General features: G+C 32.9%; 1 protein-coding gene across 3 annotated transcripts; it reads right to left on the reverse strand.

Annotated features, from left to right (window-relative positions):
* Positions 1–889: 889 nt before the first annotated feature.
* On the reverse strand, positions 890–19,382 carry LOC128868907 (uncharacterized). 3 transcript variants are annotated; one of them, XM_054111505.1, is made up of 9 exons: positions 18,076–18,402; positions 17,750–17,984; positions 17,439–17,675; positions 17,283–17,377; positions 16,599–17,205; positions 15,468–16,526; positions 9,194–9,423; positions 8,855–9,035; positions 890–8,720 (listed from the first exon to the last, which is right to left on the reverse strand). In XM_054111505.1, the coding sequence occupies exons 1-8, from the start codon at positions 18,153–18,155 to the stop codon at positions 8,867–8,869; spliced, it is 2,712 nt and encodes a 903-aa protein (XP_053967480.1). In that variant the 5' UTR covers positions 18,156–18,402; the 3' UTR covers positions 890–8,720; positions 8,855–8,866. The 3 variants fall into 3 exon arrangements, with proteins under 3 accessions (XP_053967480.1, XP_053967481.1, XP_053967479.1); XM_054111506.1 differs by lacking the exon at positions 18,076–18,402 and adding an exon at positions 19,179–19,382 and having other exon boundaries at positions 890–9,035; XM_054111504.1 differs by having other exon boundaries at positions 890–9,035; positions 18,076–18,325.
* Between the last annotated feature and the right edge of the window lie 22 nt (positions 19,383–19,404).

Raw genomic sequence — 19,404 nt, forward strand, 5'->3', positions numbered from 1 at the left:
CTTTTAGTTTATGAAGCTCGTTTCGGAGCACACGGACTTTCGATTGCTGTTAGTTTCCGGTCATTAAATAGGTCCAAGATTCATCACCTGTTACGATATCATAAATGTGGTTTGAATCACCGCGGCTGGTTTCTTCAGCAATTCGACACGAGTTACTTTTTATGCAATTGTCAAATTATGCGGATTCCAAAGAGAATAAATCTTCTTGACAACTAAATGTTCATGCAATATTGAATGTTTGCTGATCTCATCAATGCCCAAGGATGTCTTTATCTCGCGACATGTCGCAGGATAATCCTTCGTTATCAATTGCCGCACAGCATTAACTGTTTGTGGCACGACAACCGTTTTAGGATGGTCTTTACGAAATTCATCCTGCAAGGATCGAAGGCCACAAGTGTGGAGCTTCAACGTCAAAAGTCGAAGTAAGTTAATCAATGCACACCTGTCTCGATAATCCACGTCGAAAATCGTAGTAAATTTTTACGAATTAATTCCATCTTTTGGACGAACTCACTGAAAAAAGAACAAATAAAGCTCACAAGTGAAAATGTTATATGTAAGTTTATACCACGAAATACCAGACTTTTCCTTAAAAATAACGAATTACAGCTCATCACACTTAGTGATTTTTCGCCAATCTGCGGCATTTTTAATTTGGACTTTTCATTGTGCGTCTTATGCCAATCGATGGACTTCGTTCTGGTCCATCAGTTAATCGATAAAAGTTTTCTATATCTCACATAGTTGTGGAGATATCGCAGATAATTGTGCATATTTTTCGATTTAATAGAGCTGATTTTTAACATTTACTGTTACTTTCAATTAATCGATACTTTTTCCCATATTTTTTCGCCTGTTTTAAAACATAAATAAAAATTACAATGTGTACGTTTGATATTTTTCCATATTTAATATTTGTATTTGTATTCCAATAAATCTCCCTACTACAATCCGTTCACAAGTTATTCCTGTACTTATCAAATATCAATATAAACTACGCCATAGTTGGATTATTTTATTTGTTGTTAAAAATTCACACATACATCTACAAATATATAATATTAACCAAACGATAGCAATGAAATGCCTTTTGCTATGCGCTTAAATTAAATGAGTGCACAATGCAGACGTTCGTATGCACATCGTGAAAGTTTAGCAAAATCAGAATAAATAAAAAATATATATTAGCAATAACATACAAGTTAACAATTGAAATGTTTAAGAAAGCATTTAAGTAGCTAAACATTTAAGTATAGAAAATAGTAACGAAAAAATTGCACTTTATTTTGTATAATAGATGCTGCTAGCAGCTAAACTCTTTCATTTTTTTATCTCGCTTACGCTCTTCGACTCTCTCTCTTTCAAGTATAAATCTAACTGCTGCACTAAACTCTCCCTTTACTTCCTTCTTCCTTCTCTTTCTTTTTTGCTAGCATTCACTTACAACTAATTGCACGGCGTTGCTTGCGGGCGGCGATTTTGCAATGGCAAACAATGAGCTTTGATGATGTGAAGAGTGAACGTGATAATGAATGCAGTTAGGACGTGTTTACATACAGTCAAGAGCGCCTGAAATGGCGAATTGAAGTTGGCTTCAACGCAGAATGTTGAAAAATGCGAACTCAGTGTGAGGCACGCAACAGTTAACGTACGAAAAATGGCACTCTTGACAAGGGACAATCAAATAAGAAGCGTCTATGTAAACGCGTCTTTACTCGCCTTTTGATTTGATTCACATATATGTGCGAATATAAAGTGTTACTGATAATTTTATTACATTTTTTTTCATGCGTTTAAAATCTTAACCCTCATCACACACAGCAATTTTCACCAGCATCTTCATATTTTATACCAAATCTGTGGATTTTTGATAAAACAACTTAAGGGGTCGCGGTGGTCTAGAGCTCGAAAATTTAGGGTAAATTCAGGATTTTTTTTTACAACAAAAAATTTTTGTTTTTAATTTAAAAAATGGCGCTGACCCTCCCTAAAAATTGGACCTGGACGGTGTTGTCCATCTTGGCTCTTTTATTTATCTGAAACACAAAAACCAAAAAAATTATTAATCCGTATCACTCTAGCTATGTCCCAAAGTACTAGAATAAAAAACGAAAAAAAAAAATTGACAAAATGGCGCGGTTTTGAATATGTCACTCTAAAAATTGGGGTTTTTCAGTTTATTTAGAAAAAAAGTACGAAATAATAATATATATATTCTAGTACGGGCGATAGCCATTGACGTAGTGAACAACATATTAAAATTTAAGGCGATCCGGTTGAGTAGTTTTTTTTTTTTTTGACAACACCAGGCCGAAAAAAGTCGTTTCGAGATAAATGGGTTTAAAGTTTGAAATGCAGGAGCGCGCGGACCGCTCTCTACCTAGTTAATGGGCTGTAGAAGCTATACTATAGGGAATTTCCGCATACAAATTTCACAGTATGTTCTTAATACTATACTTTCGAAATATCGAAATAACAAGAAATCAATTTTTTGAAATATCTAGACCACCAGGTCCCCTTAACGCACTTGCGCATTTCTTGCTTTTGGACCAATCAGTATTGATTTTTTCACAGGAAAATTTAACATTTTTATACAAATTTTCTGAATATGAATGCTTAAGCTGCAGCTAAGCATGATTCATTGTTTCAATATTGCATTAGAGCACAAAAGTTTAGTATTTACTAATTAAAAAAGCTTTTTTGAGTATTTGGAAGTCTTCATTTTGCCCTTTATGCGCTCCATTGCTTGCTCGTCTCTTTGTCTCTGGTACAGCTGCCTCGTTACAAGTGTCAAATATGATTGGCGTACGACGGCATTTTCAAAAATTATAAAACTTCTCACAGGGTGATTAATTTCGTGCCACCCTGCTTATTGCTTAATAGGCAGCAAACGCCAGGTCGGCTTAAGTTGTTTTGACAAAAGTCCACAGAAATGTTACTATGCAGATTTACACCACCATTAACCTTTTTCGCTATAAAACTTATACGATTACAATTTAATTTAGTGGAATGGAATGTGTAATTGGCACGTCATTGTATTTTTCTTATTTTCGTCAATTATTTTTGCTCATAATATATATTTATGCATCTATGTATGTATATATGTGTATTGGTAATAAAAACTCTGCTCATGTCTCAAAATCATATCTTGAGATTAAAAACTGTATGATGCGACGCAATAATTGTTACATAAGTACCCTTTTTACAAAAAGCATTAATGGACAGTTTTAAGGTACAAATTTTAAGCTAAACAATTTACATTTTACGTTTTTTCTTGTTTTTTGTTTTTTTGATTTCTGCACTTAATAATAAATTAGTTTAAACTACGTTTAGAAGCATTGCACAAAGAAAGCTTTTCAGGATTTTTACAGATATTTAACAAAGCGAATAGGTATAAAAAATTAGTTTAAATCTTATGCTATAGTTAACAAAATTTTAAACTATTATATATAAAAACTTAGGTGTAAATATGTGAACTTTGCATAGATCAAGGTGTGCAACAGATTTTAAAATATGTGAAAGCGCATTGAGAGCTGTCGAATAATCAATTTTTAGAAATGTATTGGTATTTTTTTTCAATTAATAGAACAAATTTTTAGTAGAAAGGTGAAATTTAACTCTTATAACTTTTTTTTTTTATATCAAAAAGATTTTTTTAATAATACTCGTATAATGAAAACCAAGCCCTCCTTACGCTACTAATAACATTGAGTTTTAATAAAGATATTAACTGCTAATATTCAGATTCTAATTACACCTGAAAGTATTTTCGTATTCGGCAAGAGTTGTTGTGGTCTCTGTTCCAACTCTAGGAATTAATGATGATGATGAAGACAAACTCTTCTTTATTAAATTAAAGGCTTACAACTCTTCTTACCATTAACAAAAAATAATTAATGTTAAAAAATTGCATAGTCAAATATTTTGTTAGCCCACAAGAAACTTCAAACGCTTAAAGTGAAGCCTGCTATTATGGGCTTTTCTTAACAGATTTTCAACACAACACAAAAGTAAAGCCTATATAAGTATTTTTACTTTAAAAAACTTTTAACACAAAAACATCCTACTTTAAATGAATTGCCCCAAACAAATTTAAAAGAAAAAACTCTTCAGTTTATATGAACTGCCGGAAACAAATTGCAACAGAAAAAACTCCTACTTTTAAATGAGCTGCCTCAAACAAATTTCAACACAAAAAAAATCTAATTTTACGTGAACTGCCTCAAACAAATTTCAACACAAAAAAATCTTGTCTTTATACGAGTATCATGATTCAATTATAGAAGGTTAGGTAAGTAAGCAGCTTTCTCGCTTCCTCTTGACAAATCGGCTCCCTTATTTGAAAACATGTTGCTTCTTTACAAATATACGTACATGACTTATGAAAAAACTTTTAAATTGTAGTAAAAATTAAACTTTTGGTGCAAATTATTATGTCGGCAACACCGTTTCCATTTTGACGCTTCGCCTTATTCATTATTCGTTGAAAATCGTAAACATTCAAACTGTAAACATTTGAGTAAGTATCACATTACGATAAAATTGAATTAATTTTCAAATTAATAACGTTTTTAATTATTTGGGTCGATGGTGGTCGTGCTTCTGAAATAGTCGGATAGACAAGCAGTTATCAAGGTCACCTCGGATATATGGGAAAACTTCAAAATAAAGTGCGAGGACATATACAGACTGAACGAGCTGGCGAGTACAACCACTACAATATTCCAATTATGTGGGTGCCATGAAAGAACGGAAAAAATAAAGAAATATTTAAAAGAAGTACTTTGGTGAAGAAATTCATTCATTTGAAAATCTTCGGCAGTCTAAAATGTTCATTGACGTCCCACATAGACCAAACTTCAAATTTCTTTTTACTATTGACGAACTGTTTTAACAGTGGCTTTCTAGATCCTAAAAGCTGAAGTGGAACTTAAGCTAGGGGGCATTTGGGGCTATTGTTGATACAATCACACGATCCATTCCTTTGAACAATTATGCTTCGGTAAGACAATCTTCATGAAGGTGGTCCTATCGAGTTCAGCCCTAAGAACATTACTCGCTGTATTAATGCGATGGTCCACCTGCTTGAGCTTCAGAGACTTTAGGGATCATGGGACAATATGGACTGTTTGGAACATTGATGTGATACAATAAAAAACTATTCGCTATGATAAATGTAGCATTCACATGCAACGAGTGTATCCTAGCATTGGAGTGCCAGGTGGTACTCCCTAATAGATATATTTCAGACCAACAGTGTATCATTAAGTATAAAAGGGTATTTTATCCCTTAGCAACACTCACAATATATGTACCTATACTAGCAAATTGTGCACTGAAATACGTAGATCCATAAATTGAGTCGGCAATTGTAAATGCTTTTTTCATAAGATAGCAAAATAATAAAATAAATTCCTAGTTACTGTAAAAGAAACGGAGCCAGTTAGTTTCGTCGGCCTCAACATTACCACGATCAACTAATATTGAAGTATTTCGTGCTGTTAATAAAAAGCGTTAAGTTATTCAGAAATGAGTAATATATGCATTCATTCACCTAATAAATATCTTCGTAATCTATATTTAAATTCCATAGGACTAGGATTGTCATACAACCCGCCTTTGGCACGCATCGCCCCGAAAATATGCTCCAATACATCCTGATTTAATCGATAAGTCAGAATGTACTGAAAGCAGTACTTTTCCTGAACATAACGATATAAGTCCCTGAGGGACTTGTTGCTTAGTTATATGCCTCTTTGAAAAGGCAACATTGAAATTCGTCCATAAGCGCGTGTTTCATCGTTCAAGGCGTCCATCTTACTTATAATTTCATCCTGCTGGCCCAAGTCCATCCCATAGGGCTTTTTTGCAGCAGCAGTTTGAAAATTCGAAAACTTTGTATTAAAAATATCGAACCAATCCATGGGCTGATACATATCGAACCCCAACGCATAACACCTTCGGATTGCACTTGCTGTGGTGTGCGAAAACAACTGTGCTGCTAACTTCACCTTCTGGCGGCCTGAATGGTGCACGGTTAGATGCAGCTCCGTCAGCTTGTGCGTTATTCGAGCATCGGACAATGACGTATACGCAAGAATCTGAGCGATAGGTCTTGCCGTTAAGAGCGTGCCTTTGTATAAATACCCGGTGTCGATGAAATGATTTCTTAAAAGTTTCAGCAAATGTGGAACATTTGCGAACACGAAAACCTTTCCGTCTGTCGCTGGGTGGGCAAACAATGTTTGACCGAAATATAAATAAGTATCGAATAAAGCATCTTAACCGGTGCAATAAACAAAAGAAGAGAACAATGAGCATTCGATAAGATAATTGTAAGTAAAGTATGCAATGCTTTGGGCGTCTACTTGTGTTTCTGTGTATATATAAATTTATCTTTTTTAACACAGATTTTATACTTGTAAGTTTGCAGGTAATCTCGTTAAAAAATCAAATGTATGATTAGCGGACGTGACGAAATAAAAGTGGTTTTTCCTCGTTAAGAGTTTCCACTATTCTCAAGTTGTTTTATTTATTACTTCAGTGTAGGTTTACAAGTGGCACATATAAATTCCAATCCGATGCATGGTCAAAATATATATATGACACAAATCCATGGTAATAGTTAAGTTAAAAATATAAATAATTAAGTACCACTTATAAAATAACATAAAATTATTCTATGGCTTACAACGACCTTTTTCAATTTTTTACTACATTTTCAGAAAGGGGATAAACTTATGCTCTTTTTCCCCTTGCTTCCAAATTGCATCAATGGATTAAGTAGCATCCGAAATCAGTAGTCAAACTTTACTTAACCTTGTATAATTGAATCATGTACGAGTATGAACTGCCTCAAGCAAATTTCAACACAAAAAAAAATTCTACTTTTATGGGCAGCTTCTAAAAAAAAACTGTAACATAAAAATAACTCTACATTTACGAATCGTTTAAATAAAATTTTAGCATAAAAGTGAAGTCTATTTAATGGACGGCGAAGTCTACTTTTATGAGTTGCCTTAACAAATTTTCACTACGAAGAAAATTCTACTTTTATATGAGTTGCTTCAAACAAATTTCAGCATAAAAGTGAAGTATACTTTTATACGCGCCTTCTAATTACATTAAAAATAAAAAAAGGTCTAAATTTATAGTTTGTGGTAAAAAATGTTCAACATGGAAGTAAAGTATACTCGTTGGCATGGTGAACTCTGTTTTTATGAGTTGCGTTACCAGATTTTCAAAACAAAGGGAAGCTAACTTCTATGAGCTGCCTTGTCTCTGCCTCTTAACAGAAAAACAAGGTATACTACAATTATGAGCGGATTAAAAAAAAAATTAAAGAAATTTTAAATTTAGGCGATAAGTTCCCGAGATAATAGAGGAGTATACTTTTTCGGACTGTTGTTTTTTTTTTTTTTTTTTTTAATAAAATTTCAACAAAACAGTACGTGATTTTTAACAAGAATTTAAGACGAAAGTTAAATGTATTTTATGAGTTATTTTAAAAAATTCTCAACTTAACAGCGAAATGAAAGTTTTTGTACTTTTTTTTAATAAAATTTCAACAAAAAAGTGAGCGGTTTTTAACAAAAATTTTAAAATAAAAGTTAAATGCCATTTTAGGAATTATTTTAACAAATTCTCGGCACAAAAGCCAAATCTACTTTTTGGGACTGTTTTTGTTTTAAATAAAATTTTAACAAAAAAGTGAGTGGTTTTGATCCAAAATTTTTACACAAAAGTTAAATGCCGTTTTATGCGTTATTTTAACATATCCTCGACATATATATTAATAACAGCGAAATATAATTTTTTGAACTGTTGTTTTTTGGAAAAAATTTTAACAAAAAAAGTATACGACATAAAAAAAGTTTAAACAAAAGTTAAAAATATTTTAACAAATTATCGACATATTTAAAAGCGAATCCTACTTTTTTAGGTTTTTTTTTCAATAAAATTTTAACAAAAAAATATAAAACTTTTAACAAAATTTTTTAAACAAGCTGTTGTTAAAATAACCCAAAATATTTTAACAAATTCTTATCATAACAGCGTAATATAATTTTTTTGACTGCTGTTTTTTTTTAATAAAATTGTAACAAAAAATTTTAATAAAATTTCAAGAAAAAAGTTAGGTTAATTTTATAAGTAATTTTTATCAATTTTCTGCAATTTTCTATTTTTAGTCCATTGTTTTAAAAAGTTTTCAACAAAAAGTGATGCATACTTTTATGAGCAGAAAAGAGAGTTAAGATCTCCGTTTACAAATTAACTCAATTATTTTCCAAACATAAAAAAATATTATTTATGAGCAGCTTTAACAAGTTCGAAATCGATTTTCTAAAACTACTTTCCATTCGAGGTCATTTTATAAATATTCACCATCCGACAGCCTTGGCATGCGCTTTCTTGCCTATCAACTAAAAAACGTATTGCATAAGTACATACAATAATTAAAAAGCTACATACAGCCACGTCCACAGAAAGCAACTAACTGTGTAAATATTACATTCTGCCAACCACATTTCTTTCTATTTATTTTTAACTTTCACATTAAACTTTATGTTGCGAGTAGTTTCGTCAGAGTATCTCGTATTTATGATGTAGGTATGTATGATAAGCGGCGTTAGGCCAGTGGCGCACTATTAAGTTATTTAGTTAAGGTGAATGGTTCCTTTTTTTGTTGCAACTACATTTTCTTCTGAATATCGCTACTATAGAAAGAAAAAATAGAGAAAAATACTACTAACTTCCTTTTGCGTTCGCTTTAACTTTGCTAACAGCTGCTTTGTGGCAAAATGGCAACACACAAATGCTGAGAATTCCATAAGTTCTTTTAAAAACCTACCACTACTTCATTTTAAAATAGAATGTACGAATGATCACGCTCCAGCTGAGTTTTGGCGCGCATCGCCACATTTCCCATGGGATCGGAGGGTGGCGGTATGCCGCTGGTTGGGTGTGCTGCTCCCTTGTAAAAAACTTCGGTGCGTCCCGATTTGTAGCCATAAAAGACGGCGTCGTGTGACCTATAAAAGAAAGGGTAGTATAATTTTTTTTTCTTTTTTGTTGAAATATATGAGGCCTTCATTTTCGGAATTCATTTGCTGGCGTTGGCTTTTCAGGCGAATTATTCAGCAAAGCAGGGGGTTTAAAATAATTATAAATTTTTGTTGAAATTGTTTACCTCAAAACCACATCCGTTAATTCAACATTCGACTGTAAGTCTTGATGTATGCATTCCAGTGTATTCAATTCCAACGGATTCCATGGTCCATTGCGCTCTAGCGTATCCCACTTTGCATCGATGCACATGAAACTGTAGCCGCCTTCACGCTTCTCGCCCTCCACATTGACATTGAGTGTTTGATTTAAATGTGATTCCATGTGCGGAAATTTCGCCACGCAAATATCGAACTGGAAAAAGTAACAAAAACAACATCTCAGTAAAAATAAGAAATAAAAATAAAATCTTAGTAAGAATAAAAAAATATAAAAATTAAAAATAAAACTTTAGTAAAAAAACTTGAAAGTGAAAAAAATTAAAAAAAATTTAAAATATTAAAAAAAAAGAATTAAAAATAAAACAAAAATTAAAAACTAGAAAACAAAATCATAAAATTAAGAAAAAAATTAAAAAATAAAATTTAAAACTTAAAAATTAAAAATTATTAAAACTAAAACTACAATTTTAGTAAAATTTAAAAAACAATATTAAAAACAAAAAAATATATAAAAAATTATAAGTAAAAATATATAAAAAGTATATATGAAATAAATAAATAAAAAAATAAAAAAAAGAATATAATAAAATTGTAAATAAAAAATTAAAAATAGAAATAAAAATATTAAAAAAATAAAGAAACACATTACAATAAGTAAATAAATAAAAAGAAAATAAAAAATATATAAAAATGTAAATAAATACGATAAGTATAAATAAAAATATAAAACAAATAAATAAAAAAAAGAAACAATATAATAAAATTTAAAAGAGAACTGAAAATTAAAACTAAAAATATAAATATTAAAAAATAAAAAAATGTAAATAAGTAAAATAAGTAAATAAATAAATACATGTATAAAAACTAAAAATACAATTTTAGTAAAATTAAAAAAAATGTTAAAAATAAAAAAAATATATAAAAAAGTATAAGTAAAAATATATAATATATTAAAAGTATATATAAAATAAATAAATAAAAAATTAAAAAATAGAAAAGACTATAATAAAATTTAAAAGTGAACTGAAAACTAAAATTAAAAATAAAAATATTAAAAAATAAAAAAATTTAAATAAGTAAAATAAGTAAATTAATAAATAAATATTAAAAAAAAGAAAAAAAAATATTATAAAATTAAAAAAAAGAAAAAAAATATATTATAAAATTAAAAAGAAAATTTACAAAATATAAAAATTAAAAAAAAAATATAAAAAGTATAAATAAAATTACATACTAAAAGTATTATAAAATAAATAAATACAAAATAGAAATTACTACATATTATAAAACAAAGTCGCTTTTTCTGTCCCTATGTCCCCTTATACGCTTAAATCTTTAAAACTACGCAACGGATTTTGATGCGGTTTTTTTTTTAAAGATAGATTGATTGAAGAGGAAGGTTTATATCTATATAATGTGAAGAAATATATAAAGGGGGCGTGGCAATCGGTCAAAATGTGGCAAAAAAACATAATATTTTTGTTTTCACGGCCATAAATCATAAACGAATCAACCAATTAAAATGAAACTTTCTTGAAGTTTAACTTTGAAATATTTACTTTCATTCTGTATCAAAAAAAAATAATTGATTTATTTGTTATTTATTGTTTTTGAGTTCATGCAAGAGTTTAAATACATAAATAAGGATATGTGCTTATCTATACAAGATTGTATTCAGGCACCTAACAGAGCATACTTTAGCCATATCGAACTTATGAAATCTTCATTGATATCAAAGGAACAAAAATTCCCGATGTACAAAACTATAATAAGACCGATTCTCACCTACGGCTGTGAAACATAGATCCTTAAAGTGAATGAAGTGAATTTACTGATGCGGTTTGAAAAAAAAATCTTAGAAGAATATTCGGTCCTATACGATTTGAAGACGGTATATACCGTATACGGATAACCACGAGCTGAGTGTTTTAATCTCGGGAGGAAATGTAACGCGGTTTATAAAGCCCCAAAGATTACGGTGGTATGGACACGTTTTAAGAATGAGCAGCAAAAGAACGACCGAGCAAATCCCGCAGAAGCAAGAAGGAGAGGCCGGCCAAGATGACAATGGTTGCAACATGTAGAAGATGATTGACGAAAGATGAGAATCTCAGAATATAGAGCGAAAGCGGGCTGTCGAGAAGAATGGAGGCGTATTGTAGAGGAGGCAATGGTCCACCGCGGACTGTAATGCCAAGATGATGATGACGATATATAATTTTAATATAAATTTTAATAAAAATATATTAACCCTTTAGTGCATGAATTAATAAAGCGGGGAAAAAAATTGTTTCACGGTGGAAATAGCTATATTTATTTATCAAAAAAAAAAAAAAACATAGTAAAAGAAAAACAATGAAAACGTTTTATGTTTTGGTTCTTTTTTACGGAATCAGATATAAAAATTATAGGGTTTTCCAATAACAGGTGTTAGGTGTTAAACAGGAGAGATAATTAACGATTTTTTATGGCCGGAATTGGATGGTATTGATCTGGACAGCATTTATTTTCAACAAGATGGCGCTACGTACCACACAGGCAACGAAGCCATTGATTTTTTACGGGAAAAGCTTCCGGACCGTGTTATCTCTCGAAGAGGTGATCACAATTGGCCGCCGAGATCTTGTGATTTAACACTTTGTGACTTTTTTCCTTGGGGCCGCGTGAAAGAGAAGGTCTACGCCAACAGCCCAGGGTCGATTCGAGACCGCAAAGATGGAGTTCGTGAGGCTATCGAGAACATGGGGCAGCCACTTTGCAATTCGGTTATGGAAAATTTCATGAAAAGTGATGTTATTTTCCACTATTAACGGTATCACTACATATTATAAAACAAAGTCGCTTTTTCTGTCCCTATGTCCCCTTATACGCTTAAATCTTTAAAACTACGCAACGGATTTTGATGCGGTTTTTTTTTTAAAGATAGATTGATTGAAGAGGAAGGTTTATATCTATATAATGTGAAGAAATATATAAAGGGGGCGTGGCAATCGGTCAAAATGTGGCAAAAAAACATAATTTTTTTGTTTTCACGGCCATAACTCATAAACGAATCAACCAATTAAAATGAAACTTTCTTGAAGTTTAACTTTGAAATATTTACTTTCATTCTGTATCAAAAAAAAATAATTGATTTATTTGTTATTTAACCAAAATTGTTTAAACAAAAGCAGCTCTTTTTCCAAAAAAAGCTGTTTGTGTGTTTGTTCGCTGTCAACCGAATGAAGCAATAGGCGTTAAGCGATAATCTCACCACACCTCATTAATGTTGAATTACATCGTATGGTGACGTATGTATGTATGTATTTACGAATCGCTCGCATTATTTCATTTCGGACATATGTACATATGTATCTATGTATGTACTGAATTCCATGTCATTATATGTACATACAATTGTACAGCGAAATAGAGCGCTATTTTCAGGTTCTATATTAGTAAATCGCACATAATTAAAATACAGTTTTTGAATAGTTTTTATTGATTCGGAGCGCGTTTAGTTTGCTATCGATTCCATACAATAACATTTTTTGTCATTTACTTTTTACGACAACTAATAGCTTATTTTCGAAACGATTTCAACAAATGGGTACAACATTAATCCTTATCCAATTAAATACCTTAAATACATTGTTGTTTTCATATAGATCTATGTATATGGCTCTTTACAGCATATAATTAAAAACAATATTTTTCAAGATATTACAACAGTAATTAGTAATTGAGATCTACCGGAAAAATTGCGTTAGCTGTTGCGTCATCCGGCATTGCCGCTACTCTTTTGGAAAGAGTCTTTTGGAAAGAGGCCGAACCACACACTCTACAATCAAGCACCCGCTGAAAATCGCCACCGATGATGATAACAGCGTCTGTAGTGTTTCTAGACAGAGCAATACAGGAAAATTGATGCGTGACTGCTCATTAATAGTCTGGGACGAAGCTACCATGTCAAATAAGACGTCTGTGGAAGCACTGGATAGGACAATGCACGATTTGCGCAACAAAAATGCACCTATGGGTGGATGTACAATTCTGTTCTCAGGAGATTTCCGTCAAATCCTACCAGTTGTGACTCGAGGAACACGTGCTGACGAAATAAATGCTTCGCTAAAAAGATCCCACCTTTAGTCGTATGTCAATAAATTAGAGCTTAAAACTAATATGAGGATTTCGTCATCTTCACGTGAGAACAGGCTATTTCCAGAGATGCTGCTAAAAGTTGGCAATGGAGAATTAACACAAAGTGAGGGAAGGATTAACCTAGAAAACCTTTGTGTTTTGATAGACAACATCCAAGAGTTAGTCCACAATGTCTATCCAGACATTGATAACATAAGTTATAAGACAATATCTTGGTTTAAAGAAAGAGCTATTCTGTCACCAACTAACGAACAAGTAGATAAAGTAAATAACTTGATTATTTCAAAGATTGATGCGCCGACGAAAATATACTACTCGGTCGATACTGTTCTCGATTTGGAAGAAGCTGTTCAATTTCCTACAGAATTTCTAAATTCTTTGAAACCGTCTGGACTCCCTCCTCACAAAATGGAGCTGAAAATAGGTTGTCCTGTTATTTTATTAAGAAACCTAAGTCCACCTAAACTTTGCAATGGCACGCGTTTGATGGTAAAATCACTGAAAACTTTCATAATAGAGTGCACAATACTCACAGGATGTGGTACCGGAGAAGATGTATTGATTCCCCGAATCCCTCTGATACCATCGGATCTACTATTCCAATTTAAACGCTTACAATTTCCGGTAAGGACATCTTTTGCAATGACCATTAATAAATCTCAGGGTCAAATCTTCAACGTTGCAGGCTTAGATTTGAGTGTTGACTGTTTTTCACATGGCCAACTGTATGTCGCTCTTTCAAGAGTAACCTCTAGAGAAAACATGTTTGTATTGTCTAATGACAAGAAGGCTATGAACGTTGTATATACAGACATTCTGTAATATATTAATTGTTGTAAAAACAAAATAAATACATATGTAAAAATGCAAAAAGTTAATATGCAAAAATGTAGGGTATGAATTTAGATATCCCAAAGATAGCAGGAAATCTTCATGCTATAAAGAAAGGAGAATTGTTTTACTCCAAATTTAACGCGTGCGGGCCACGGGCAATAATGAATAAGCCAGAACTACTGGATCGATTTTAATCATTTTTTCAGTGAGTGACATAGGGTATATATTTTATATCCGTGCGAAGCTGGGCGGGTTGCTAGTACATAATAAAATTTAAAAGAAAACTAAAAACTAAAATTAAAAATAGAAATTAAAAAATTAGAAAAAGTAAATAAATAAAAAAATTTTTTAAATATAAAATTAAAAAGAAATTAAAAAATATATAAAAATTATAAATAAAAGTATATATAAAATAAATAAATATAATAAAATAAAGCTAAAAACTAAAATGAAATATAAAAATAAAATTAAAAAAAATATAAATAAAAGTATATATAAAATAAATAAATAAAAAATAGAAAAAAAATATAATACAATTTAAAAGAAAACTAAACCTAAAATTTAAAATAAAAAAATAAGTATATAAATAATAAAAAATTAAAAATATAATAAAAAAAAATTAAAAATATAATAAAATTAAAAAGAAAGTTAAAAAAATATAAGAAGTATAAACAAAAATATAAAAATAGAAAAAATATATAATAAAATTAAACAGAAAATTAAAAAATAGAAAAAAACATAACAAAATTAAAAAAGTACCTAATAAATTAAGATTTTGATTAAAAAATATTGCAATATTGAGAATTTTAAACATAATAAAATGTTTAAATTCAAAAATAATAATTAATAATTTACAATAATAAAATTAAAAAGTAAATTAAAAACAAAATTTAAAAATTAAAAAAGGATAAATAAAAATAAAAAAATATAATAAAATTAAAAATACAATTAAAATTAAAATATTGTTTAATATTTTTTATACTAAAGACCTCTCTGTTCGCCACTTCTCTGCTCGACTAACTTAACTAAAAATTTGCATGGTGACAGCAACAACAAAGTTATCGAGCAAAATTCGCCGCTAACGAGTATATCTAAGAGGCCTTAAGTTACCAACAGTTTATACGTGTAGAGTTACCACCTTTCCCAATGAAATTAGAGGCTAACAATGCATACAACTATAGCCTAAATTTCTCTAGGAACTCTTCAGCTCTGCCATCCACTTTTCGCAGAAAAATATCCCTCAACGTACGTATGTCAACTCACCATATTATGCACAATGGGCTGCTGGCGCGCGGTTCCCTCTTCCATTAACAACAACAAAGTCATATTTTGCTGGCCACACATATACAACTCCAGCCGCTTTAAGCCATTCGAAGTGCTCTGTACGTTGGTAGGCAATGTCGCCAAGGCGTCTACAGCGTCCTCACATTTCAATGAACTGCGGCGCGAAAACACTTTCGATGTGTTTAGTGGCGTCTGAATCTCTACCGAACTGGCATCCCACGTATTACTCGTATGTTCCTCATTCAAAGCCAACACTGAAAGCTTAGCCATGAGTGGCGTGAGTGGCACACCACCCGGCTGCTTGCGACTCGCTGCAGCAAATTGCTCGTTTGACGCTGTATCGGCGAGTGGCTTCAGAGGAAGACTAAGGGATTTCTTGTCTAGTGGAGTTTTAGCTTTTTGCGTTGCCACAACTGCAGGTGCTTCTGTATTTAAATTTCGATCTGCTTTGAGCGTTGTGGTGGTGGTGTTGTCGGTATTGTCGCCTATTTCCTGACGTATCGACCCATCCAACTTTTTCAGCTCTTTATCAAACTCTTTGAATTCCTCAATGAGTTGTGCGATTTCTATATCCTTTTTTGCGCTGCCATTGCCACTGCCACTTTCCGCCCAAAGGCGGTAGTATTTTTCGATAAACTCTTGGAAAAGACTACGAGATATGGGTTGGCCATTCTCGTTAAAAACAGGATAGGTGGGATCTGTTATGGTTCGTGAAATGCGGTTATTATCATCCGAGTTGTCTGAATTTTGCTCTGCATCATCGTCATTCTCTATAAAATCGGGCGATTCGATGGCCTCGATGCCGCTGATGCTGCCATTGCGATTGACGTCAGTCTTAAAGCTATGCGAAAATTGTTTCAGTGACAATTTCTTCGAGATTTTCTTAAGTGAATCTTGTAAATCGGTAAAGGATTTACGTCGCTCCAATTGTTTATTAGGATTAGCAATAAAATTTTGAAAGAATTTCTCAAAATCAAGACGCAACGAATTACGACGGTTCGCAGTTTGTGTCTTTTGCTTATTCGAATTACTTTCATCCTGAAAGAGAATGAAATGCAGGCAAGACTTTTACAAATTCACGTGTATAAAATTTCGTCTTTCGAAACTCACCTCTGGATTGGCGCAAATTGACATAATATTCCCCACTTGCAGCACTTTATTCTCAGTCATCGGTGTTGAACACACACTGGTGCGTCCAATGAACTCCGGATACGAATCTGTCTCATCAAAGTTTATCGAAGCTATGCCCGACTCAGGCAGCTCCTTCGAGCTACCCATGCCGTTGCGATGCCGTAACGGTAGGTGGGTGGGGCGTATCAACAACGATTTTGGCCGCACGGCTGCCGGCGTTTGCAACACAGCCGTTGGTGTGGACACGCCTTCCTCCACATGCTCACCTACCGTGCCGCCACCAGTACTGCACTCCTCTGGTATGTTAGTGAAAATTAACGACTTGTCGCGTTTCATTTTGCGCTTCGAATACTGAAAGGGCAACAGACCCTGTGACAATTGGGTGGTCTGCAAAGTTTGTGCGCGTTGTGCGTCCGCAGCTAAGCGACTATATTGCGGCACATCCACATAAACGATTAACATTTGCACGCCATTGGGTATATGAAAATCGGTGATGTGTATCTGTTCGGCGGTAGTACGTATATGAAGCGGATCGGTAAGTACGAGCTGCTTGGTAATGGCGTCGCCAAGCTGGGAAGCAACCACTCTATTGGAAATTAATAAGATTAATTAAATACAAGTTCGGAATATGCCTTTGCACAGTAAGTATGGCAAGCTACACACTTGTTATGGTAGAGTACGGCACCGCCCAGTATGCCCTTTGTTTGCTGACAACATTGTAGTGTTTGTATGGCATCCAAAAATATATTGCTGGCCGTCTGAAAAGGTGCAGGTAGGATTTAGTAATTTATTTAAAATGTAAGCAGTTTCTTTTTTTACCTTAGGCATTCGCAGCTTTGGTACGTTTTGGAAAATATGTCCGTTACGTTGTAAAATCGGCAGATATGTTTCGAATATGTGATATAACTTTTCCGAGAGGTTTTTATATTGCGCCTGCTGTGGGAACTGATCGAAGAGACTTTGCAAATCGCGATGAAAAAACTTGACAAGCGAAGCGAGCAAATCAGCGCGTTGCTCGAGCAAATAATCGGTGATGTTACGATCGGTGCCAACGGCCTGCAAGATAAATTGCACGATTCAAGAGAAAAATAGTGAAAATTAAAATAATAAAACGCTTGTGGTAAACTCACCAACGTAAATCTGCCGAATTCCTTTAGCACAAATTTTCCATTTTGCAAAGCCATAACCTTTGGCTTAAAGAAGCAATCCTTCAGAAAGAATGATATGCCCATTAGCTGTCCACAAAGCGCCACTTTCTGCGTATCCGATACCCAGCTGGGATGAAAATAAAGCACTGCCTTCACGGGATCATCGGCTTCTTCTTTTAGACACTCATTGTCGTAGACGAAAACAATCATCGTCTCCCTGCAAATAAATCCAATTATGAATTACCAATTATATAAACAAGCAAAAATAATAACTATGGCTTGTCAACAATTTTGGCCACCAACAACACCTTCCATCAATGTTTCTTCGATTAGCACGCTCCACTTTCGACCAGCGTAAGCGTTTGTACTTTCGCAAGCCTGCAAACATTTTAGTATTTTAGTTACTTTAAAATCTTTCTACTGCCAACTTCTGAATAAATGTGATTTACTAGTCAACAACTCTTTACTAGCTATGCCGTATTTGTGGAGTTGGCATGTTGGCACGACTACGACTAAATGAACGCCTATCAACATTCTAGTGATAAAGCGTAAATTGCCAATTACAACGCCATAGCACGTCACCAAAGTGAAACTGATAAGACAGCTTGTTGGCACGATTAGCCCTAGCACTACCGCCCACATTGTACTATAGTAACTAACGCCATAGAGTAGCCAGCCCATATTTGTTTGTCTCCAGACGCATTCTAAGCGCGCGACTAGCAGAGTGGCAGACTACTAAATATCAATTACGAAATTGCGTTGATATACGTTTGAAGAGAGAAGTATGTGATTGTGCAGAGTCGTGGGAAATAGTAAAGGCGTGTTCCCGTTGTAGTGGGGGTGATGTGGGCAAGCGAATGGCAATTAGTCGATTGAAATATGAGAAGACGTGAGAGTTGAAATGAACGACAGGCATGCTTATTTGTTTGCGTTGTTCTAGTTGTTGTAGCTGGATCGTTTGTGTTGAGAGGTGGGGCAGAAAGCACTCATAGCATTAGCGTATACAATAGATTTGATTGTTTTGTTGTTGTTGTTGTTGTCAGTATGGGTGCACTTAAAAATGTAAACACAACGAAAATCTGGGTGTGCATACAACTTCAAAGCGAATGGATAAAAGGAATACAAATTGAAGGCGTGGGTCCCACCACATTGCGTACGAGTTGTGGGAGAAAATTTATATTTATGTATATGTAAAATTGTGCATGAAGCGTGTATGCCCGAATGCATTATCCATCCAAAAAAGTATTTTCAATATTTTTACTTGGACCGAGAAACAACCACTTTTTCTATAAATAAACTCCTTTGTTAATTTTCCAATCAACTAATCTCTTTCAATAAGGTGTATGTATATTATATTCATTAATTTCATGGCCCTTTCGCAATGAATGGTGCAACACCCACAATCACTTACTTGGCCATCCTTACTACGACACTTTCTCCACTTAAAACTTTTCTTTATTAATTGCACTTCTAATGCAAAGACATTACTTTTAGTTAAACATATTTTAAAACTGTGAATTTTTGGCTGGACTGTAGGAATTTTTTATTTTAAATTCCACTGCACGACCGGACAAACTAAAGAGGGTTGGAATTTTTCTTATCAGTGCAAACTGAGATTATTCGAAATGTCAAAATGC

The sequence above is a fragment of the Anastrepha ludens genome, chromosome 6 (genome assembly GCF_028408465.1).
Source record: "Anastrepha ludens isolate Willacy chromosome 6, idAnaLude1.1, whole genome shotgun sequence".
NCBI classification, from domain to species: Eukaryota; Metazoa; Arthropoda; class Insecta; order Diptera; family Tephritidae; genus Anastrepha; species Anastrepha ludens.